General features: G+C 46.7%; 1 protein-coding gene across 50 annotated transcripts in view; it reads right to left on the bottom strand.

The window, feature by feature from the left end:
• PROM1 (prominin 1) overlaps nt 1-20,527 on the bottom strand; it is a 139,950-nt gene that overhangs the window by 2,379 nt on the left and 117,044 nt on the right. For all 50 annotated transcript variants that reach the window (XM_081588772.1, XM_081589654.1, XM_081589115.1 and 47 more), the window contains 11 exons: nt 18,661-18,784; nt 16,354-16,457; nt 12,482-12,566; nt 10,529-10,675; nt 9,726-9,797; nt 8,935-9,027; nt 6,542-6,595; nt 5,853-5,933; nt 5,681-5,749; nt 1,937-2,029; nt 407-537 (listed from right to left, as the gene is read on the bottom strand). In XM_081588772.1, coding sequence (XP_081444898.1) covers nt 407-537; nt 1,937-2,029; nt 5,681-5,749; nt 5,853-5,933; nt 6,542-6,595; nt 8,935-9,027; nt 9,726-9,797; nt 10,529-10,675; nt 12,482-12,566; nt 16,354-16,457; nt 18,661-18,784 — 1,053 coding nt within the window. The remainder of the gene's footprint in view (nt 1-406; nt 538-1,936; nt 2,030-5,680; nt 5,750-5,852; nt 5,934-6,541; nt 6,596-8,934; nt 9,028-9,725; nt 9,798-10,528; nt 10,676-12,481; nt 12,567-16,353; nt 16,458-18,660; nt 18,785-20,527) is intronic.

Below are 20,527 nucleotides of genomic sequence, written 5' to 3'. Positions count from 1 at the left end.
TACTTTAATACAGATGCTGACAAAGCAAGTTCAGGAGAAACAGGTGTTGAGAAGGAGGTGACTGGAGTCAGAATGAACCCAGTTTGAGTACGTTCACTAGGCACAGAGTGAAGGGTGGCCCACGGAGTCAGAATGAAAAGCAGTAAAAACAGTTAGAAAGTAAAGTGCCAAGTCCCCGAGACAGAGGAACTGCAAAGGAGAAATAAGAAGGCTGGTTAAGACAGCTGAGACGAGTAAGCAGGAGGAAAGAGAGTTAAAACAAGTGTAAGAAAATCTTTACAAAGGAAACATCTGATTCGGGGTGACCCCGCTGCTTTACAAAGCAATCGAGTTCCACCTCGTCAGAGCCCTTCTTTAACAAGTGCTTGGGAGGTGGCGCCGCTCAGAAACCACCGCAGCCTCTTACTTGTTCACTGGCTCATCCTCATACACGTCTTCAGAATACATCCGACGGAAGTACTTGGCCAGCTTCACAGCAAAAATGATGGCAGGAAGTAAAAGTACGGTCGCTTTTCCCATGCCAAACCAAAACAGGTTCTGGGGGAAGAAAAAGGAAATCACGAGGATTAGATGCTTGAAGATGGGAAATGGAAAACAACACTGGTTTGGGGGAAAAAAAATTTAATTTCCCATTTTTTTAAATGAATTCTAATCTCATGAACTTCAGATGAGCCAACTACTGGCTGAAGGGCTACCTATTCTTCTAGTTCATCCCGTCTTTCTGAAAACCTGTGACTGATCCTCTTGTTGTATTTATTTTTACAAATGAGGCGCAGAGGCAGAAAGTGGTGGAGCAAGATTAAGCTCCTAGGGCCCCAAAACAACTGGGAAGGGCCCTCCTCGATGGCTCCCCCTTTGCAGCCAGCCACAGACGCGTGGACGGTGTGCAGACAGGAGCCCCAGTCCTTGTCCGAGGTGTTTTGATGTGACGGTGGCTCCTGAAACTTTCTGACTTTGCTCTGCATCTGGACAGTGCGATGACAGCATCTCTCCCCTGGACATTATTGTGTGAGGAAAACAGATGGAATGATTGGTGCACACGAGGCTCCCAACAACGTTCCGCGATGAACTTAACCCATCCTGAACAACGGTCACGGGCTGGATTCAATCCTGTTCTGTCTGAGAAGCAACATTAAAGTATTTTTTAAAAGACAGCTGCCGGGACTTCCCTGGTGGGACTAACTCTGGACTCCCGGTGCAGGAAGCCCGGGTTCGGGGCCTGGTCAGGGCCAATGGGAGCATCTCAAAGGGCCATTCACCCCCCAATTAAACTAACTTCGCTGCAGTTTTAGGGTTACATATATAGCTTCACTAAGAGTCCTTTGAAATACTGGCAATCTGCACACCACTGATGTCCCTTTCTAATTATTTCAGACAAATAAAGAGTTTTCTTGGGACTTCCCTGGTGGTCCAGTGGTTAAGAATCTGCCTTCCACTGCAGGGGGCATGAGTTCCATCTCTGGTTGGGGAATTAAGATTCCACATGATGCATGGTGCGGCCAAACAAAAAGTTTTCTTCATGGGTGTCTCCTGACTTCTGTAAATAAAATTCTACCAAGGAATGAAGATAGGCAGTGAGGACATTAAATTTTCCAGCCTATTAGTATCACAACAAATTCATCTACAGTTTAGATCTTAGGTCTTGAATGCTACAACTGTAACAGACCCAAACTGAAGCCTACTATTCTCTTTCTAAAAAATTTTTTATTTTTTAATTTTTCTTTACTATTATCATTATTTGGCTGCCTAGCATGCAGGATCTTAGTTCCACAGTCAGGCATTGAGACCGTGGCTGCTGCATCAGTAACAGAGTCTTTTTCCACTGGACCTCCTGGGAGGTCAGAAACCTGTTTTCTGTTATAGTGTGAACTATCATCTGGAGAAAGCAAAAGACGGTGAGTTCATTGTGTCTTCCTTCGAAAGATGAAACTCTTACCAGGGGGTCGACGATGTAGCTGCACAGAAAGACGTTAATAGCCGAATCCAGGGCAGTGGCCACCGGTTTGCAGGCTGCAATTTGCTGGGTGATCTATGGACGTAAGCGACACAGGCAAACTTTGATGGAGCCGCACCCACACAATCCCACACAACGTTCAGCCCTGGATCTCCAGACCCTCTGGGTAAGGAGCTGAGGGCTGATTCTATGGATGGGTTCTATGACACGTGAAAGCATCTACTCGGAAACAAGACCCCAGTTCCCCCTGGGCCTCGGTGTTCAGTCCCCTCACTTGTTTGTTTATTCCCTAAGTTGTGTCCGACTCTGAGACTCCATGGACTACAGACCACCAGGCTCTTCTGTCCATGAGAATTCCTGGGGAAGAATACTGGCGTGGGTTGCCATTTCCTCCTCCAGGGGATATTCCTGACCCAGGGATAGAACCTGTGTCTCCTGCAATGGCAGATGGATTCTTTACCACTGAGCCACCAAAGAAGCCTTCAGGAAAAAAAGGAGAGGGGGTGGCAGAGGATGAGATGGTTAGATAGCATCACCAACTTAAGGGAAATGAATGTGAACAAACCCCAGGAAATAGTGAAGGACAGAGGAGTCTGGTGTGCTGCAGTTCATGGGGTCCCAAAGAGTCAGACATGACTGAGCAGCTGAAAAACAACACTTGTTATTTGGAATAGTCAGACCCAAGCAGGTAGACTCTGGAGAGAATGAAAGAGTACTCGTGGCCAGCACAATGACTCAGTCTGAATTTCTTACCTGACCCCTTTGTAATCTGACAAAGTATGTGGGAAGAAAATGGAAAGTTAAGTAATGAATACATGTACATTTTATAACAGGGGTTGGCCAACTTTTTCTACAAAGGGCCAGAATGTGAATATTTCAGGCTTTGCAGGCTAGGCTGAGACATATCTGTTGCTCCACTCTGCCATGGTGGGACGAAAACAACCACATATGAACAAACGGGTGTGGCGATGTGCCAATAAAACTTTATTTACAAAACTGGCAGGACCTGCGGACCCAGTCTGAGAAGACAGAAAATAAGGTACTCATTACTGAGGTTAGAATAAATAAGTTTAATGAATCACAGACAGATGCCCTGATCCCATCAAATTAAGAAAACTATATTCATTCACTCAAAACCCTCCGAAGCAAGTGCGCTAAGCCGCTAGACGACTCTTCGGGCTGGAGGTGTGTCTTATTCCCTTCGCTTTACTGGTTGACTCACCTCCCCTTTATCTTCCACCTTTACATTACAAGGCAACTCATGTTATTAATAACCTTATGTTTCTCCTAGCTCAAACAAATCTATATACTCTCTTTATAGGGTTTTTCAAAGTTAGTGTTATAAAAACTAGGGGAAGGGTGCATAGAACAGCATAGAAAGTCCAGAATTAATCTCACCCATTTAGGGTGAATGAGTCTATGACAAAGGAGGCAAGAATACACAATGGAGAAAAGACAATCCCTTCAACTAGTGGTGCTGGGAAAACTGGACAGCTGTGTCTAAAAGAATGAGAATAGAACATTCTCTAGCAACATATACAAAAGTAAACTCAAAATGGATTGACGACCCAGTTGTAAGACTGGATATTATGAAACACCTAGAGGAAAACTTAGGCAGAATACTCTGAAATAAATCGCAGCAGTATTTTTTGGATCCATTTCCTTAGACTCAGGCTTAGAGTAATGTAAACAAAATCAAAAATAAACAAATGAGACCTAATTAAACTTAAAAGTTTTTGCACCACAAAGGAAACCATAAAGAAAATGAAAAGATAACCTATGGAATAGGAGAAAATACTTGCAAGTTATGGGACCAACAACGGCTTAATCTCCAAAATAACGGTTTGTACTGCTCAATACAAAAAACAAAAAACAAAAAAACAACCCAATCAAAAAATGGGCAGAACGCCTAAATAGACACTTTCCCAAAAAAGATATACAGATGGACAACAGGCACGTGAAAAGATGCTGAACGTTTCTCATTAGTAGAGAAATGCAGATCAAGACTACACCGGTGCTGTAAACTCTCACCAGTCAGAATGGCCGTTATCAACAAGTCTACATATAATCCGCGCTGGAGAGGGTGTGAGGCAAAGGGAACCCTCCCTGGAGTGTTGCTGGGAATGGAAATGGTGCAGCCGCTATGGAGCACAGTACGGAGGTTCCTAAAACACTAAAAACAGAGCTTCCATCTGATCTGGTGACCCCACTCCTGGACATCTATCTGGAAAAGAAGGAACCTGGAGTTCGAAGAAACTACAACACCCCCATGTTCACAGGAGCACTATGGACACCCGCCATGACGTGGAAACAGCTCCGTCTTCCAGGTCTTTTCCAGGTATATGACCGACGTGTGGCCCCTTGTCCAGTGAGGAGACGCAAGGAGGCGATGGTGGCGAAGGCAGTGCAGTCCCGGCTCCCCTGCCTACCCTGGGTGTGCCCGGCGGGCCAGCGCTGAGGAAACCCCGAGGTCTTCATCTCTGGGGGGCGTGGGGGGCAGCGGAGACCTCAGGAAGCTGGGCTTTGGAGGAGAGGTGGGCGCCTGGTCTAGAGGGTGGGGCCCAGGGGAAGAGGAGGTGTGGCACGCCCAGAGCATCGTGTAGAGAGAGGGGAGAACGTTTCCTGGAATCCAGCTGCAGGATTGGATTGCAGCTGGAATGCGGGCTGAGTCAGGAGAGCAGGAGGAGGGCGCTCGGACAGTGAAGGGCTGCGAGCAGGACCAGAAGAGCTCCTGGTTGCTCAGGGTGGCCTAAGTCTCCCCGCCTCACTAGACTTCCCGGGGTCCTTCTTGGCCGGCCGCCCCTCCCCGAGTGACTCAGCTCTAAGCCCACCTCCAGTGGAACAGTCCTCAGTGGGGACCGGCCCAGAGCCCACGATGACAAAAGGCCCTTTTGAGATGCTAAGTTCTCCACTGGCCGTGTGCTGGGAGCAACGTGCGCCACTGGAAACTTCACTCTGCTCCTCGACGTCTCTCCTTCGACCGACTCACGGAGACCCAGCTTTGTGGACTGAATTTTGCCCCCCACGTGTTCCCAGGGTCAAGTCCTAGCTCCCTGTACCTCTGAATGTGACCGTATATGGAGACGGGGTCTTGGAAGAGGCGATTCAGTTACAGTGAGGTGGCTAAGACGGCCCTGATCCAGCAGGACCGCTCTTCATGTTAAATAAAAGAAGGAAATCGGGACACAGACTCATGCAGAGGGGAGACTTCGTGGAAACACAGGAGAAGCCATGGAGAGAGGCCTCAGAAGAAACTAACTGCCCACACTTTGAACTTGGACTTCTAGCCTCCAGAATCTTGAGAAAATAAAACTTCTGTTGTCTAAATACCGAATCCACAAATACACCGTTGACGTGTTAATCACGGGTTCGGTGCTGCCTAGGGCGTGGACAAACCACAGCTGCAAATGGCCCCTAGAGTAAGCAGCTCATGGTTCAGCAGGGGAGACACAGTGGAGGAGGCCAGAATCCCTAGAGCAAGGAGCAGAGGGAGCCGGGGTGGGGTGGGGGGGGGTAGGACATGGGGGTCAGCCGTCCATGACGGCGGACCCGGGAAGACACCCCGGGTGGGCAGCATTTGTGCGACTTCTTATGGTTTCCTCCACTCGTGACCCCTAGGCTCAAGGTTTACTTAGCTCCTGTCTAATTTCTGAATCCTGGTTTTATCCTACAAAATGACTATCCCCAGACACGCCCCCTTAGGTCCATCAAAGACACTCCACTTACGGCCATCTTGACCCACTGCAGATAACGTTGAAAGTAGCTTATTATCTTATTCCCGAACTGCTTACTTTCCTGGAGAGACATCAAAGAGCAACAAGGCCGTTAGAATGACTCCACCACTCTCTAGGGAACATGAGGTTATGGTTGCACACCCCCTACTGGTATAACAACTTACTTCAACAACAACTGTGGGCAGCTGGCTGGTGAGAAAGTACTGGGTAGAATTCAAAAAGAAAATGAGATTGGACACTCTGATCTGCAAAACATAGCAACGGGCGACACGGTGTCAAGAGACATATGGATTCATCAGACTGTTTGTATATCAATGCAAATACAGTTCACGTAGCCCCAAAGCACCATGACTTGCCAGTGAAGACTGTACTAGCAGTTTATGGTTAGTGATATCCTCCCAGCTTTGGCTTCCCAGGGCATGGGTATACGTCCCCACTCTGCGATGAACCTGGCTGTGTGAAACTTGTTTTGGCAGATGGAATGCAGCTGGGGTCACCCTGTGCTGGTTTTCCAGTGAGAATGAAAATTTGTGGGCGGAAGGCACTGAGGTTTGGAGGCTTTTTCTGAAGCTGCAGTATCTCTGTGAAAGTGACCCACGGGCCTCCTACACTTGCATTATACACGTCCACACACGGCTTTCTATTGAGTAGACAACAGTGTGCCAGGATGCAGTCTGCATTTACAGAAGTCTTTTAGAAACGGGAGGACGGGGAAACCCAGTCTGGTGTTTAAAATGGGTGGATAACTGAGACTTGATTTTACCTAAAATAACTGCAAAACCCAACACCTCTGAAAGTCTCCATGTACTTTTGTAACAAGACCCCAAGACAGAGAAAGAAAACACATCGTTACCTTCAATCCGCTGGTCCTGTGATGAAGCCCCTTCATTTGTTGGTGCATGGAGCTCTGGGGGACAAACACAGATCATATTTCCAGGTAAGTGAAACTAGAAGATCACATGATCTTTGTGTCCACCCCCCTACACCCCCACGCCAAGTCAGCCATCAAATCTGACCTTACTCTGTGATAGATTCATTCAAGAAAAAATGCCAGACACAGGGAATGATATGCACCTCACGTATCTGGGTGTAAGAAAACCTGAAGAAGAAAATCAGAGCGCATCTTCTGGAGCTTTGACAGGCAGTTACTCACATGTGACAGAGCCACACGACCCTTCTGAGGCAGGCCGTTCAGAGTAAAACCCGCCCCACCACAGTGGCTTCCTGTGCCTGGTTTAGATGAGAGGCTGGCAACCTTGATCAGTTCAGGGCCACATAAGAAATATTTTCGACTTTGGGGACCACACTCTGTCCGAATCTCTCCACTTTGCCCTTGTAGCCGGGAGCAACCACGGAGCATCTGTAAGCAGGATGGGCCCGGCTCTGCTCCAGGAGAGCCGTGCCTCTAATAAACAGGCGGCAGGAGGGGCATTCCCTAGAAGTCCCGTGCTTCCCACTCCGCGCTTGCACTGCTGGGGACCTGGCTTCGATCCCTCGCTGGGGAAATAAGATCCCGAAAGCCACAGGCCTTGGCCAAAATTAATTAATTAATCAAATAAAAAACAGGCAGCAGGCTGGGGGGCGTCCAGGGGCTACAGTTTGCGAAGCCCTGGTTTAGGTCATAGGTCACATCTATAGAACAACTTGCCTAATTGTAGGTCAGCACAACTGTGCAAAGGCCAAGGAGGCCTGTGTCTACCTGAAGGAAATCATTTAAGGAACATGTCCAAACCAACTTAAAATGTTAACAAATTTGTGCAGGGCATAAAGGATAGCACAAAGAGAACTGTGATGAGCCCAAACACAAATGAAGAAAATTCTAGGGGACTTTGTGAATTAGAAAGTCAAGAGGGAACATGAAGAGAGAGATGATAAAAACTAGTTCTAGAAGATTCTAAAGTTGGAGTCAAGCCAACGAATAAGCTTCTTCAAAGCTGAGCAGGCTGACTCTGGAAGCTGGTTCCCCTGACAACTGCATACATGACCCCCTGCCCCAAGCACACATCAAGCATAATAATAACGGCTCCTGTTTGCAGAGTCTCTCTGGGATGTTAGAACCTGCATCTCCAACAGCCAGGTAACAGTGAGGCAAGGACCCCTTCTCCCGCTTTTAAACAAGAAAAACTAAAGCTACCAGTCTTGGGAGAGGCAGAAGCAAGACTTGAAATCAAGTTGACATGACTCAAGAGCTTACGTTTCTTCTCTGCTTCCTTTCTGGCATTTAAGAAAGAAGCCAGAGGGTAGTGAGCATAAAAAGAAAGGATGGAATTGAGAGAGGAAGACTGGCAAATACACACAACCATGTGTAAAACAGATGGCTAGCGTGTAAAATAGATAGCTCCTGCTGTCTAGACAGGGAGCTCAGCGTGGTGCTCTGTGATGACCTAGACGGGTGGGATGGGAGTGGGTGGGTGGCGTGCTCAAGAGGGAGGGGACATATGTGTACAGACAGCTGGCTCACCTCGTTGTAGAGCAGAAACTAACAACACTCTAAAGCAACTACTGTTGTTGGTGTTTGGTCGCTAAGTCATGTCTGACTCTTTGCAACCCCATGGATTGTAGCCCTCCAGGCTTCTCTGTCCATGGGATTTCAGAGGCAAGAATACTGGAATTGGCTGCCATTTCCTTCTCCTGGAGATCTTCCCAACCCACGGGTGGAACACATGTCTCCTGTATTGGCAGGCAGGTTCCTTACCTCTGAGCCACCAGGGAAGCCCAAAGCAATTATACCCCAATTTTTAAAAAATTAATTATTCAAAGCAAAAAAAAAAGAAGAGAAAAGTTAGAAAGTCGGATGGAAGAGAGGAGGGAAGACAAGGGGAACAGGGAGCAGAGCTAAATGCAGACAGAAAGGCCGTCGCATTGCCATCATGTATGTCATGGCGAGGTGTGAACACCGAGAGTTTGATAAGCATAAACTAGGTAAGATGGAGTCCAGCACTTTACCACCTTCATGGCTTAGGGGAGCCTTTTAAGGCCGTGAAGAATGAGAGCAAAACAGACGGAGGCAACTGCACATTTAAACTGCTCACACACAGATAGGAAAAGGCAGAAAAGGACGTGTAAACGTTGAAAATGAGTCCTCTTCAAAGCCCAGCTACTACCATTTCTTTTAAAAACAGCTCCGTTTCTTAGCCTGAGGTTAACTGAATTTGACCCGCGTGTGAGACGCAAACATATCACTGGGCTAGGTGAATCGGACTTTGCACAGGTTACAGTGAAATAGCAAAAGGTGTAGACTGTTACCATTGAATTCTGCAAAGGAATGACTTGGTTCTGATGAATATTTTTTAAGGTATCTACGTGATTTTTCAAGTTGTTTTTCAAGTTTCCTGAGGGCTACAAAGAAAAGACAGTAAATGAACATTAGTATCTCCTTCCAGACTCTGGAGCACTCTCTCTAATCACCACCAGACACAGGTATAAAGCCCTTCTTATATGATAATGGACTTGGAGGGATGGTCCTGAGACGCCCATAGTCCATAGCGTAGACAAGAGTTGGACATGACTGGGGCGCTGAGCACTGCCTCCCGAGTCCAGGGTCCTCACTGCCACGCCCTGCTGCTTCGGGAAAGAGACCAGTGGCAGACACCCGTCATCAACCAGCAGAGGAGCTGGTGACGGGGAAGCTTAAAGGGTTTGAGGCACTCTTTGTCCTTCCATATCTGCTCATCCTTGGAGACATAAAGCACCAAGTGGGATCCCGCTCCCACATCGTTACCACTCCTTATACTGCAGAAATATGCGTGCACTGGTGTTGGGCAGTGGAGGGGCGGATGGCATGAAAGCAGACCAGTGCTAAAGCGGTAGGGCTGGGGACAGCCTTGGAACGCCGCCCTGGGAACCCACACAAGCTCACGGACTGTCGGGCCACATGGTAGCGGCCACTGATGGGAGCTTTCAACAGGCACAGAGGGGCATTTTTATACCAGGGGCACTTGTGGCGCCAGGAACCTCTTCCATGGCTCCTCTAAGAATGGTATTGACCTTCGCCCTCTACAGCAAGGACAGCCTTGAACAGGATCGTCTGTACTCACCAGCTGGCTGATTTTTCTTCGGAGATTGTTTGCAAATGACATAAGATTTACTCTCGTGGGACTGCTCTCAGTCTAGAAAAAAGGTGTAGAAAACTGTGTTATGGAGATGGGATTTTTAAACCTTAACCTGTAACATACAGAAGGAAATGGCAACCCACTCCAGTACTCTTGCCTGGAAAATCCCATGGACAGCGAAGCCTAGCAGGCTACAGTCCATGGAGTCACAAAGAGTCAGACACGACTTAATGACTGAACAACAACAACCTGTAACAAGCAACAGAGTGAACATGGGTCCATAAACACAAGGTAAGGCTAGACACCCCTGTATTCTTATTTATACATACAAAACAGCATAATTTGTTTTCAACCATAAAGAGAAACAAAGTACTGGTACCTGCTGTAATGGACATGAATCTCTAAAAACTTAGGCTACATGAAATGGACCAGTGAAGGTCATCAGACAAAAAAAGCCACCCCACTCATATGAAATGTCCAGAATAGGGAAATTCATAGAAGCCGAAATGTAGAGTGATGGTTGCCAGGGGCTGGAGTGGGAGACGGGGAGCAATTACTTACCGGGAGCGGAGCTTTCTGTTGAAGGTGATAAACATGCATTAGAACTAGTTAGAGACAGTAGTCGTATAACAGTGCAGTTATACTAAATGCTAGTGAATTATTCAGTTGGTAACAAAAGAGTTAATTCAGTGTTGTGCAAATCTCATCTCAGTTAAAGAAAAACAAAAACAAAAGACAAACAAATAAAAAAACATGCAAAAGATCATCCAGGAACACACGGGTCATACCGCGGTCATGTAGGCAGCATAGTCTATTCTGTCTATTCCCGAAGATCTGAAATCCATAAGGTTTTCCCTTCCTGTTTTATCCAGCAGTTCTATATCCTCAATTCTTATATTCATATTTTCAAAATTACTATTTATGTCTCCAGTATGCTGCATAGTTAAAAAAAAAAAAAAGATTAGTAAGTCCACTCGTCTCCAAAAATGTCACCAACTTAATGCTTTAAAGGAGCAATAAAATTACTCGGGCCAAAAATAAATACACCTGCACCCGACTGGCATGTCCTCCTCGTCTTCTGGTCTGCCCTCCCAGCCCTTCCCCAACTCCCAGCCTTCTTTGCTGGGCCCCAGGCCAAGCACCATGTAAGGACCTGGGATGCAAAGCAAAAGCCTGCTGCATCTCCACCCCCTAAAGATCTCAAAGCGAAGAGGCGGTGCTGTGATAAAGGCACATGAACTGCATCAGGACACGGGCCTTGCAAGGCAGGGGGCTGGGGAGGGCTTCCGAAAGGAGGTGGCTTCTGACCAAGTCTTGACCAACAGAGATGCTGAAAGGGGCCCGGCGGGCTGCTTTCCAGGGGAAGGAGGTGGCCTGCCCTGGACTGGGTAGGAGAAACACTCCAGATCACGGGCCTGCGGTTGGTGACTGTGGGGCCTCGTGTGTCCAGGGCACTGTTCATCATTGAGAAAATGGCAACGTGAGTGAGCGAGCAGAGGGCATCCCTTTGGAGCTTGCCTGCAAAATGGTATTGTATTTACGAGTGCATGCAAGGTATGTTTAGAGAAGAGAACACGAAATTTGTACACAGCTTTCCAATAGGCCATTTTGACCTCCTGGCACCCCTTTGGTGATGCCTCCGCACAGAAGCTGTGGGGCTTGGGGAAGCACCTCTTCCTTTGACTTTCCTTGATATCTGCTTCTGTGTTGGAAGCCCAGAAGACATCAGCTTCCTTAGCTTCTTTCCTACACAGCAGGAAAGCCAGCAGGCCTCTAGGCGTGAGGGAGTGGGCACCACCTAGGCTAAGGGCACCGGAGGCCTGGGCTGCCGGAGCCCCCTCACCCCTTCCTCGAGCCAGTATGCTCTGCAGGGGCCTCTCCTTGGAGTCTGAAGGCTCCAGACTCGGCTGTGGGCTTGGGTAAAGGAGGAAAGGTGGTCATCCATTCAGCCCCTTTCCATCCTTGCTGCCATCCTGCGTCCTGCCAAGGGCCCACCTGGGAGCCCTGGGGTCCTGCCGCCATTCACACAGAGTAAGGGCCCTGTGGGCCACAGTTCTTGTCCCTCATCAGGGATCTGGCAGAAAAGGATGGCTGGTCTGGGAGAGTCAATACCCCGGGAGCAAATAGAGTTTGTGTCTCCAGGGACTTCGACATTCAGCCAGCTAAACCCTTTCCCCGTGAAGGGTCTGCAGGGAGAACCCTGGATATGCTTTTGTTCCATTCACAGGAGAAACTCATGTCTCAGGAAAGTCAGCTGGTTGGGGCTGGTGGGGGGAGGCAAAGGTCTTAGAATTAGACAGAAGTGAGGGTTGCACAGCCTTGCAAATGTACTAAAATCACTTCAAAACGGTTCATTTTATCTAATGTGAATTCCACCTCAAAAGAGAAAATGGGACCACTGAATTTGGTAAACAAAAATGTAAATTTTCTGATTGGTCCTAATTACTTACCTTTGTTGGAGAAGGAAATGGCAACCCACTCCAGTACTCTTGCCTGGAAAATTCCATGGGTGGAGGAGCCTGGTAGGCTACAGTCCATGGGGTTGCAAAGAGTCAGACATGACTGAGCAACTTCACTTTCTTTCTTTCTATAGTTCCTTTTGGAGAAGGAAATGGCAACCCACTCCAGTGTTCTTGCCTGGAGAATCCCATGGACAGAGGGGCCTGGTGGGCTACAGTCTATGGGGTTGAAAAGAGTCGGACACGACTAAGCAACTAACACACACACACACACACACTCACCTTTGTGATGTTGAGCTGTTCACTGACATTGTAGATGTTCTCAAGCTTAAGTGTGGCATAAAGGCCTTTATCTTCTTTGCAGTCACTGAGGGAATAAACAGAGAAATCAGGATGCAAAAGGGCAATTGTGGCTACCTCTGTCCGCTGCGAAGGATGGAGAGAAAGGTTAACTGTTCACCTTTGTTTAATCCGTGAATATGAACACGATGTGGCAGCTGGGTGTCAATGCAGTAAGCTGCCACCAATGTACCCAGGAATCCGCCCCCCGGGGGGGGCGCGCACCACTCCTGATGCCTTTCTCTCTTTTCCTTGATGTCCCACGTTTGGAACAGATTCAAGGTGAAAGGTGAAAGTGAAGTCGCTCAGTCATGTCTGACTCTTTGCGACCCCACTGACTATAGCCCACCAGGCTCCTCCGTCCACGGGATTTTCCAGGCAAGGGTACTAGAGTGGGTTGCCATTTCCTTCTCCAGGGGATCTTCCCGACCCAGCGATCAAACCCGGGTCTCCCGCATTTTTGGCAGACGCTTTACCCTCTGAGCCACCAGGAAAGCCCACAAGAGAACAGGTAAGTACTACAGCCTTAGTGCTCTGAGTGATAACAAAGTTTACAAATTGGGAAGACATAAACTCTAACCCGAAAAAAACAACACCTGTCAGAGAGATGTGTTACCAAGCATTATCTTTATTAAAAGATTTAATAAATATTTATTAGGAGACTCTATCGGGCTTCCCTGGTGGCTCAGTGGTAAAGAATCCACCTGCCAATGCAAGAGACATTGGTTTGATCCCTGATCTGGGAGGATTCGACATGCCATGGGCCAACTAAGCCCATGAGCCACAACTATTGAACCTGTGCTCTAGAGCCGGGGAGCCACAACTCCTGAGATGGCATGCCATAGAGCCTGTGCTCGGCAACAAGAGAAGCCACCCCAATGAGAAGCCCGTGCAAGGCAACTAGAGTGTAGCCCCTGCTCACTGCAGCTATAGAAAGGCCTGCTTAGCAACGAAGAACCAGCACAGCCAAAAATAAATAAATAAAATTATATATATAAGACTCTATCCACTGACTTTCTGGTAGTCCAATGGCTAAGACTATGCACTCCCAATGCAAAAGGTCCTGGGTTTGATCCCTGGTCAGGGAACTAGAAATTACATGAAGCAACTAACAGTTTATGTGCTACAATTACAAATCCTGTGTGCCGCAATTAAGGGCCCAGTGAAGCCAAATAAATAAATAAATTTGTTGTTAGTCAGTTGCTAAGTCATGTCCAACTCACTGCCAACCCATGAACTGCAGCCCACCCAGCTCCCCTGTACTTCACTATCTCCTGGGGTTTGCTCACATTCATGTCCATTGAGCTCCTGATGCTATCTAAACATCTCATCATCTGTCGTCCCCTTCTCCTTCTGCCTTCAATCTTTCCCAGAATCAGGGTTTTTTCCAAAGAGTCGGCTCTTTACATCAAGTGGCCAAAGTATTGGAGCTTCAGCTTCAGTGTCGGTTCTTCTAATAAATATTCGGGGTTGATTTCCTTTAGGATTAACTGGTTTGATCTCCCTGCTGTCCAAGGCACTCTCAAGAGTCTTCTCCAGCACCTCAATTCAAAAGCATCATTTCTTCCACGCTCAACCTTATGATCCAACTCTCACATCCATAAGTGATTACTGGAAAAACCATAGCTTTCACTAGACAGACCTTTGTCAGCAAAGTCATGTCTCTGCTTTTTAGCATGGTATCTAGTGGTGTCATAGCATTCCTTCCAAAGAGTGAGGATTTTTTAATATCATCGCTGCAGTCACCATCTGCAGTGATTTTGGAGCCCAAGACAATAAAACCTGTCACTGCTTCCACTTTTTCCCCAGGTATGTGCCATGAAGTGATGGGACTGGATGCTATGATCTTAGTTTTTTGAATGTTGAGTCTCAGGCCAGCATTTTCACTCTCCTCTTTCACCCTTATTAAGAGGCTCCTTAGTTCTTCCTCACCCTCTGCTATTAGAGTGGTATCATCTGCATATCTGAGGTTGTTAAATATTAAAAAAATACTCTATCAAGCCCCTTCCTGACCATTTCCCTCCACATTTTCAGGGTTGAGCTCTACCTACTAAACCTAAGGTTGGACTAAGGGTAGGAGACAGGGAGGGGCTGACAAACATCTACTTTGGCTGCAAACCTAACTTGGCCCCACCTCTCCTAGCTTCTCTGAAACATGACAAATGCCTTCTCGACAGGGTGGCCACACCCTTGCACATCCTTGCCACCCAGATGACCTCTCCCTGGGTGCCGCTTTCTTGTGTAGCTGCCAAGGCTCTCCGGCCCCGAGGGACGCCTGGGAGAAGAACTTCCCAGAATCCTGGGAGGGGTGATGTTCCTCTCCAGGGAACCCCAAGAAGGCTGGCATTGGTGATGCACTGACCACCAGAGGAAAGACCGGAGAGTTCCGCCGGAGCCAGAATCCCAAAGAGCTGGCAGACGAGGCTGAGAAGCTTGGCTTCCTTCTCTCAAGCCTGGTGAGGGTTTCATTCATTGCATTCATTGGGGTGCACAGAGACTCCAAAAGATTGAAAGTGTCTTCCTAGAACACACTATTGAGAAGGCTCCTGCGACCCTCTGGGCAAAGCAAAAGACCCCAGGTGATGAGCAAGTCTTCCATGGGGGCTGGGTGCCAGGTGGATGGACCCATGTGCTACTTACTCACCGTCTGTTTCCCTAGAAGTGATGGGAGCTGGTGATACTCAGCTGACTATGATCATCCTACTGAAGCGACAGGAAGGGGACCACGTGATCACAGAGGCCCTGGGGGTGGAGCCCGGCCTGGGGCCCAGGCATCCTGACTCACGGCCTGGTCCTCAGGCTACACCACTATCAGCCCGTGAGAGACTCGGTCCTGATGAGAGATGTTCGCATATGGAGGTCTGGGGACGTCTTTCTGGCTTCTGCAAGATCTAACTCAAATTTTATGCTAATTAAAACAGTTTGTTTGTGACCCGTCAAAGAGACATTGTACGTCAGCTTATGTACAATGAAATTATGAAAGAAAAGGGTGCAGTGACCAGGGGAATGTACACATCAAAATAAAGATTAAATGTCTCCCTCCCTGGGACATCAATGCTGGTTCTCCCTTGGTGATAAGACCACCCTTCAGGTGCCAAGGCCATATTGACTTGCTGTATATACGCTGATCTGTTTTTGTTTTTTGAAATCTTTAATGCATGTATCCCTGACTTTAATGTTTCTTGTCCTAACAAGACATAAAACTGTGCCCAAAGCCATGGTTTCTGGAACAACTCCTCAGAGCTGTCTGAGAGGCTGTCTCCCTGGCTAGAGTCCTCAGTTTGGCTCATATAAAACTCTTTCCTATTCCTATTAAAGACTGTATATTTCTGTTCTTTTCTTTTTTTCTACTGTCCCACAAGGCTTGCGGGATCTTAGGTCCTGAGCAAAGGATGAACCTGGGCTCTGGCAGTGGAAGGGTTAAGTCCTAACCACTGGGCCTCAAGGGAAATCCCATGCCTATCATTTCCACTGACAGACTCATCCAGTGAATTCTAAATTGTTATACGGCATTTACCTGGGGGCAGGGTGATTCTCAACAGTTTTCCCAGGGTCCCGTGAATGCATTTTAGGGTCACCTCTACCAATGAATTCTAGTGATAAAGACAGAGTGACTTGGGACGCAGCATCCTAAGTCCTAGAGGGTTTTCCAGGGAAGAATGCTTTTTTGGTCTTACTGCTAAGACCAGAGACTGGCTTACTTCTGAAATTGGAAAGTTGACCATTCAAATGAAAGACATGTTGAGAGTAAAATTCTCACTGTAAAAACACAACATTCCAAGCAGCAAAAAAATGCATAATGCAATTATTCATACCTGTAAACTTGTTCAAAAGTGAGATTAATATCTGGTTTGTTAAATACTAGGCCAGAGAGATAGTATTTCCAATCTTCATTTAGTAAATATGGAGTGTCCAAAATCTAGAAGAAATTTAAAGACAGCTTTACACTAATATACATGCATATAATTAAATGAATATTCTGTTAAACATATAATATTTGGGATATTTTTATTTATATCATGATTTACTTCATTGATTTTCAACTTTAAACTAGAAAATAAAAGTGTTATTGGAATAGACAGGTCACTGGGTAGAAGCCATATGAATTATTAAGAGTATGTTTTTGAGAGGAACACTTAAGCAGAATAAGATTAGACATGGCTGAAGAATAATTTGATTCAGAATATCTAATAGAAAGCCATGAAGCAGTATACCCAGCCCTTCACGCTTTCTCCCTAGACAAACAGAGTTAAATCAGGCACATTCTTCAGCTTCACAGTATGTAATTTTAAGATGTGCTAATGAGTACGTGACTGTATACATACTTGAGTGTAAATGGGAAATACCCTCATTTTTCAAAATATTCTCCTCTACTTTTAAAGAATTCCTTTTTAACAACTTAACATAGAATAAAAGATGAAACTGGAGCCTATTATACAGAGCGAAGTAAGCCAGAAAGAAAAACACCAATACAGTATACTAGCACATTTATATGGTATTTAGTCAATCGGTAAAGATAACCCTGTATGCGAGACATCAAAAGAGACACGGATAAATAGAACAGTATTATGGGCTCTATGGGAGAGGGCGAGGGCGGGATGATATGGGAGAATAGTATAGAAGCATGTAAATTATCATATGTGAAACGAATCGCCAGTCCAGGTTCAATGCATGATACAGGGTGCTCGGGGCTGGTGCACCAGGATGACCTGGAGGGATGGGTTGAGGAGGGAGGTGGAAGGGGGGTTCTGGAAGGGGAACACATGTACACCCGTGGTGGATTCATGTCAATGTATGGCAAAACAAATACAATATTGTGATGTTAGAAAAATAGAAAATAAACTAATTAAAAAAAAAAAAGATGATGAAGTCGGGCTTGATGTATTAATTTTTTTATCAAAAGGCGACAGGGAGATAGTGTGACAAACTGATGCTCCCAACTGAATCTTCCTGAACTAACTGAGGAATTAAAAAACCTCCACACAACTGGTTTATCTTAGGAGTCTCTCACCTGATTTTATAACAGATGTGAGGTGGACAAATATGTACAATAAAACAGGAAAGTGGAAACATATTTTTAAAATCAAATAGGGAGAAAAACACTAGAAAGTCAAAATTAGAAGACAGACCTGTAGATCAAAATGTCTTCGTTAACTAATGAAGCTAAACTTGGATACGGTGCCCTAAAACCTGAAGTTGGTTGTAGAGGGAGAAAGTGAAATTCAAATTTAATTCCCAGCTACCTCATCAGATTTCCACCAGGGACAACCCTCAGCCATGAGGTATGCCATTTATCAGTCTCCTTCATTTCAATATTTTTTGAAGATTTATTTATCGGCTGCATCCGGTCTTAATGCAGCACATGGACTCTCGAGGTGTGGCTCGCGGGCTCATCACGAAGGCTTAGTTGCTCACGGGCGGTGGGATGCTAGTTCCTCCACCAGGGATCGAACCTGAGTCCCCTACATTGCCAGGTGGATTCTTAGCCACCGGACCACTAGGGAAGTCCCCTCTTTCACTGCAAATTTAGGGCCTTTCCACCATCTGTGTGGGCAACTGTCATCTGGGAAGCTCTTTGAAATATCAGAAACCTCTTGAGGTATGGAAGGAACCTGGCAATTTATCCTCCGATGTTCCACATTTGGGAGCTACTTCTGAGAAGAACTGTATCTCCCCAAATGTGACAACCAACGTTGATGAGTAAGCCTTAACTCCTGTTACTGATTTCATTGACATTAAAAAACAATACAGTTGACCTTTCAACAACATGGGTTTGACCTGCGAGGATTCACTTCTATGTGAATTTTTTTCGGCACTAAGTAATACAGTGCTATGTGGTCTGAGGTTGGCAGAATCCGAGGAAGGGTATATTGGAGTAAGCATGTGAACAGAAGGCTGAATGGAAGTTGAATGCCCAGAGGATCGTCACCCCCAATGCCCTGGTGTTCAAGGGTCACCTGGACTGCCATATTTTTTTTGCTTTGACAAATAGATGGAATCTTAACCTACTGAATAGAAACCAGGTGCTCATCTTTTTACTCTTGAAGAAAACCACTAGGCGTGGGGGGAGAATAAAAGCTTTGGCTCAAGCCCTTCATAATGGACACACAATCCATATTTACCTGGAATAACTTTTTGTTTTTGTAAGGCTCACAGACCAGTTTTTCCATATTTCCACCAGTGATAAAAGTCAGAACCACGATAGTCATGACTATCCAACAAAAGAAGAAACTGAATCCAACCCCACTGGAAAAAAGAAGAAAAAAAGAAAAAAGTTAATAATTCTACAGGCAGTTATTGACTATTACCTACCAGAACTTACTCATTCTACCTATTCGACGTATAAAATGACCTGGGATGTCAGCTTTCGGCAGGTTAACCGGTTCGGCCTACCCAGGGATGCAGACAGGAAGTGCAAGGAGCATCTTAAGGGGATGCTTAGCCCTGGGTCCTTGGCCTGCCTGCAGCCCAGCACTGTGGCACAGATGCGGACCTGGGGTCATCTGAGGGAACCAAGGCTGTCCAGTGAGTGAGGAGGCTGTAAGTTAGTGTCCATGGAAAATGCTGCCTGTCGTATCAGCAAACAAAGAACGCTGCAGCCGTTGGCCATTCCATTACTCCTGCCCCAATGGTGAGCCCTGAGGGGCTCAGGATGGAAACAGGATGCCCCCCCATCACCATCACCTGCTGTAGCCACCCCGAAAGGACGCCCCTGAGGAGACATGGGCCCCAGGATAGCTGAGGTGCTTGTCACAGGAATGATGTCAGTGAGCGCAGACTATCTGGCTTTCTTTTTTTTTTTTTTTAATAGAAATGAATCTGTAGACATGCCGCCTGCATTGTTAAGATTTTATTTTTAATTTGTAGAATGTTGTGCTAGTTTCAGGTGTACCACAGCAAAGTAAATCAGTTGTACCTATACATATGTCCACTTTTTTTTTTTTTTTTAAAAGATTCTTTTCCCATATAGGCCATTATAGAACACTGAATCGAGTTCCCTGTGCTATACAGCAGGTTCTTATTAGTGATCTATTTTATATCCCGTAGTGTGTGTACGTGTCTATCCCAATCTCCCAGTTTATCCCTCCACCCTTTACTCCCTGGTAACTATACATTTGTTTAGTCCGTTCATGACTCTACTGCTGTTTTACAAATAAAAGTTCATTTGTACCCTGTTTGTTAGATTCCACATAGAAGCAACATCATGTAACATACTGAGTGAAGTAACTCAGACCCAGAGAGGCAAATCCCACGTGGATTTCTTTAGTTAGCACTAATCTTCTGAGGCTCTGAGGACCAGGTCTTTGTCGGAAAAACTCCTCCGTGTCCTGGCTCCCCCCTCACCTCTTCAGAGCGGTTCCCTCAGAGCAACTTGACAGGCTGCGTCCTGGCCTTAAGTCCTCGGTTTTGTCTGCCAAATACAGCATAATTCTCAGCTTTTAGGGGGTGCATCTTTTTCAGTTGGCAGCAGGAAATGTACTCTGGGGAGTCTGAAAGGGGCGGATGTATTCGGATGCTCAGAGGGCCGCAGACAGAGAGGCGGTGTGAAGGGACAGCCCAGATGGCGGGCAGGGGCATCCAGCGGGGAAGCCTGGAGGATCCCCGGAGGGAAGGCCACTGAAGGTTTTTAAGCATGGGAGGTGCACGCCCCGACTTCTCTCTGCAAAACAAGCCCTCTTGGCCACGTGTGAAGGGTGGATGGACAGGTGCCCACAGTGGAGGGTGTCAGGGAGCTGGCTCTTTCTGGCCCCAGATGGGGGCCTGTCGCAGCTGGGAGTGGTGAAGTGGAGTCAAGGGTAAAAGAGGGCTGAACCGGGAGGAAGACACAGGAGGATATGGTGAAGACTCGTGTGCTCGAAGTGCAGGGAAGGGAGCAGGAAGGGTGCACCAGGGCTCGTCAGCAGCAAGGACAGAGAAGAGGGAGGAGATCGACTTTTACAAGGTCCTCTTTACCGGGAGACATGGTGGAGGAGACGCTGCGCAGATGCA

This window comes from Giraffa tippelskirchi, chromosome 1 (assembly GCF_054371585.1).
Source record: "Giraffa tippelskirchi isolate mGirTip1 chromosome 1, T2T-mGirTip1v1.2.pri, whole genome shotgun sequence".
NCBI lineage: Eukaryota > Metazoa > Chordata > Mammalia > Artiodactyla > Giraffidae > Giraffa > Giraffa tippelskirchi.
Note: the sequence above shows the minus strand (reverse complement) of the source record. Positions and strands in the feature narration are given on the sequence as shown.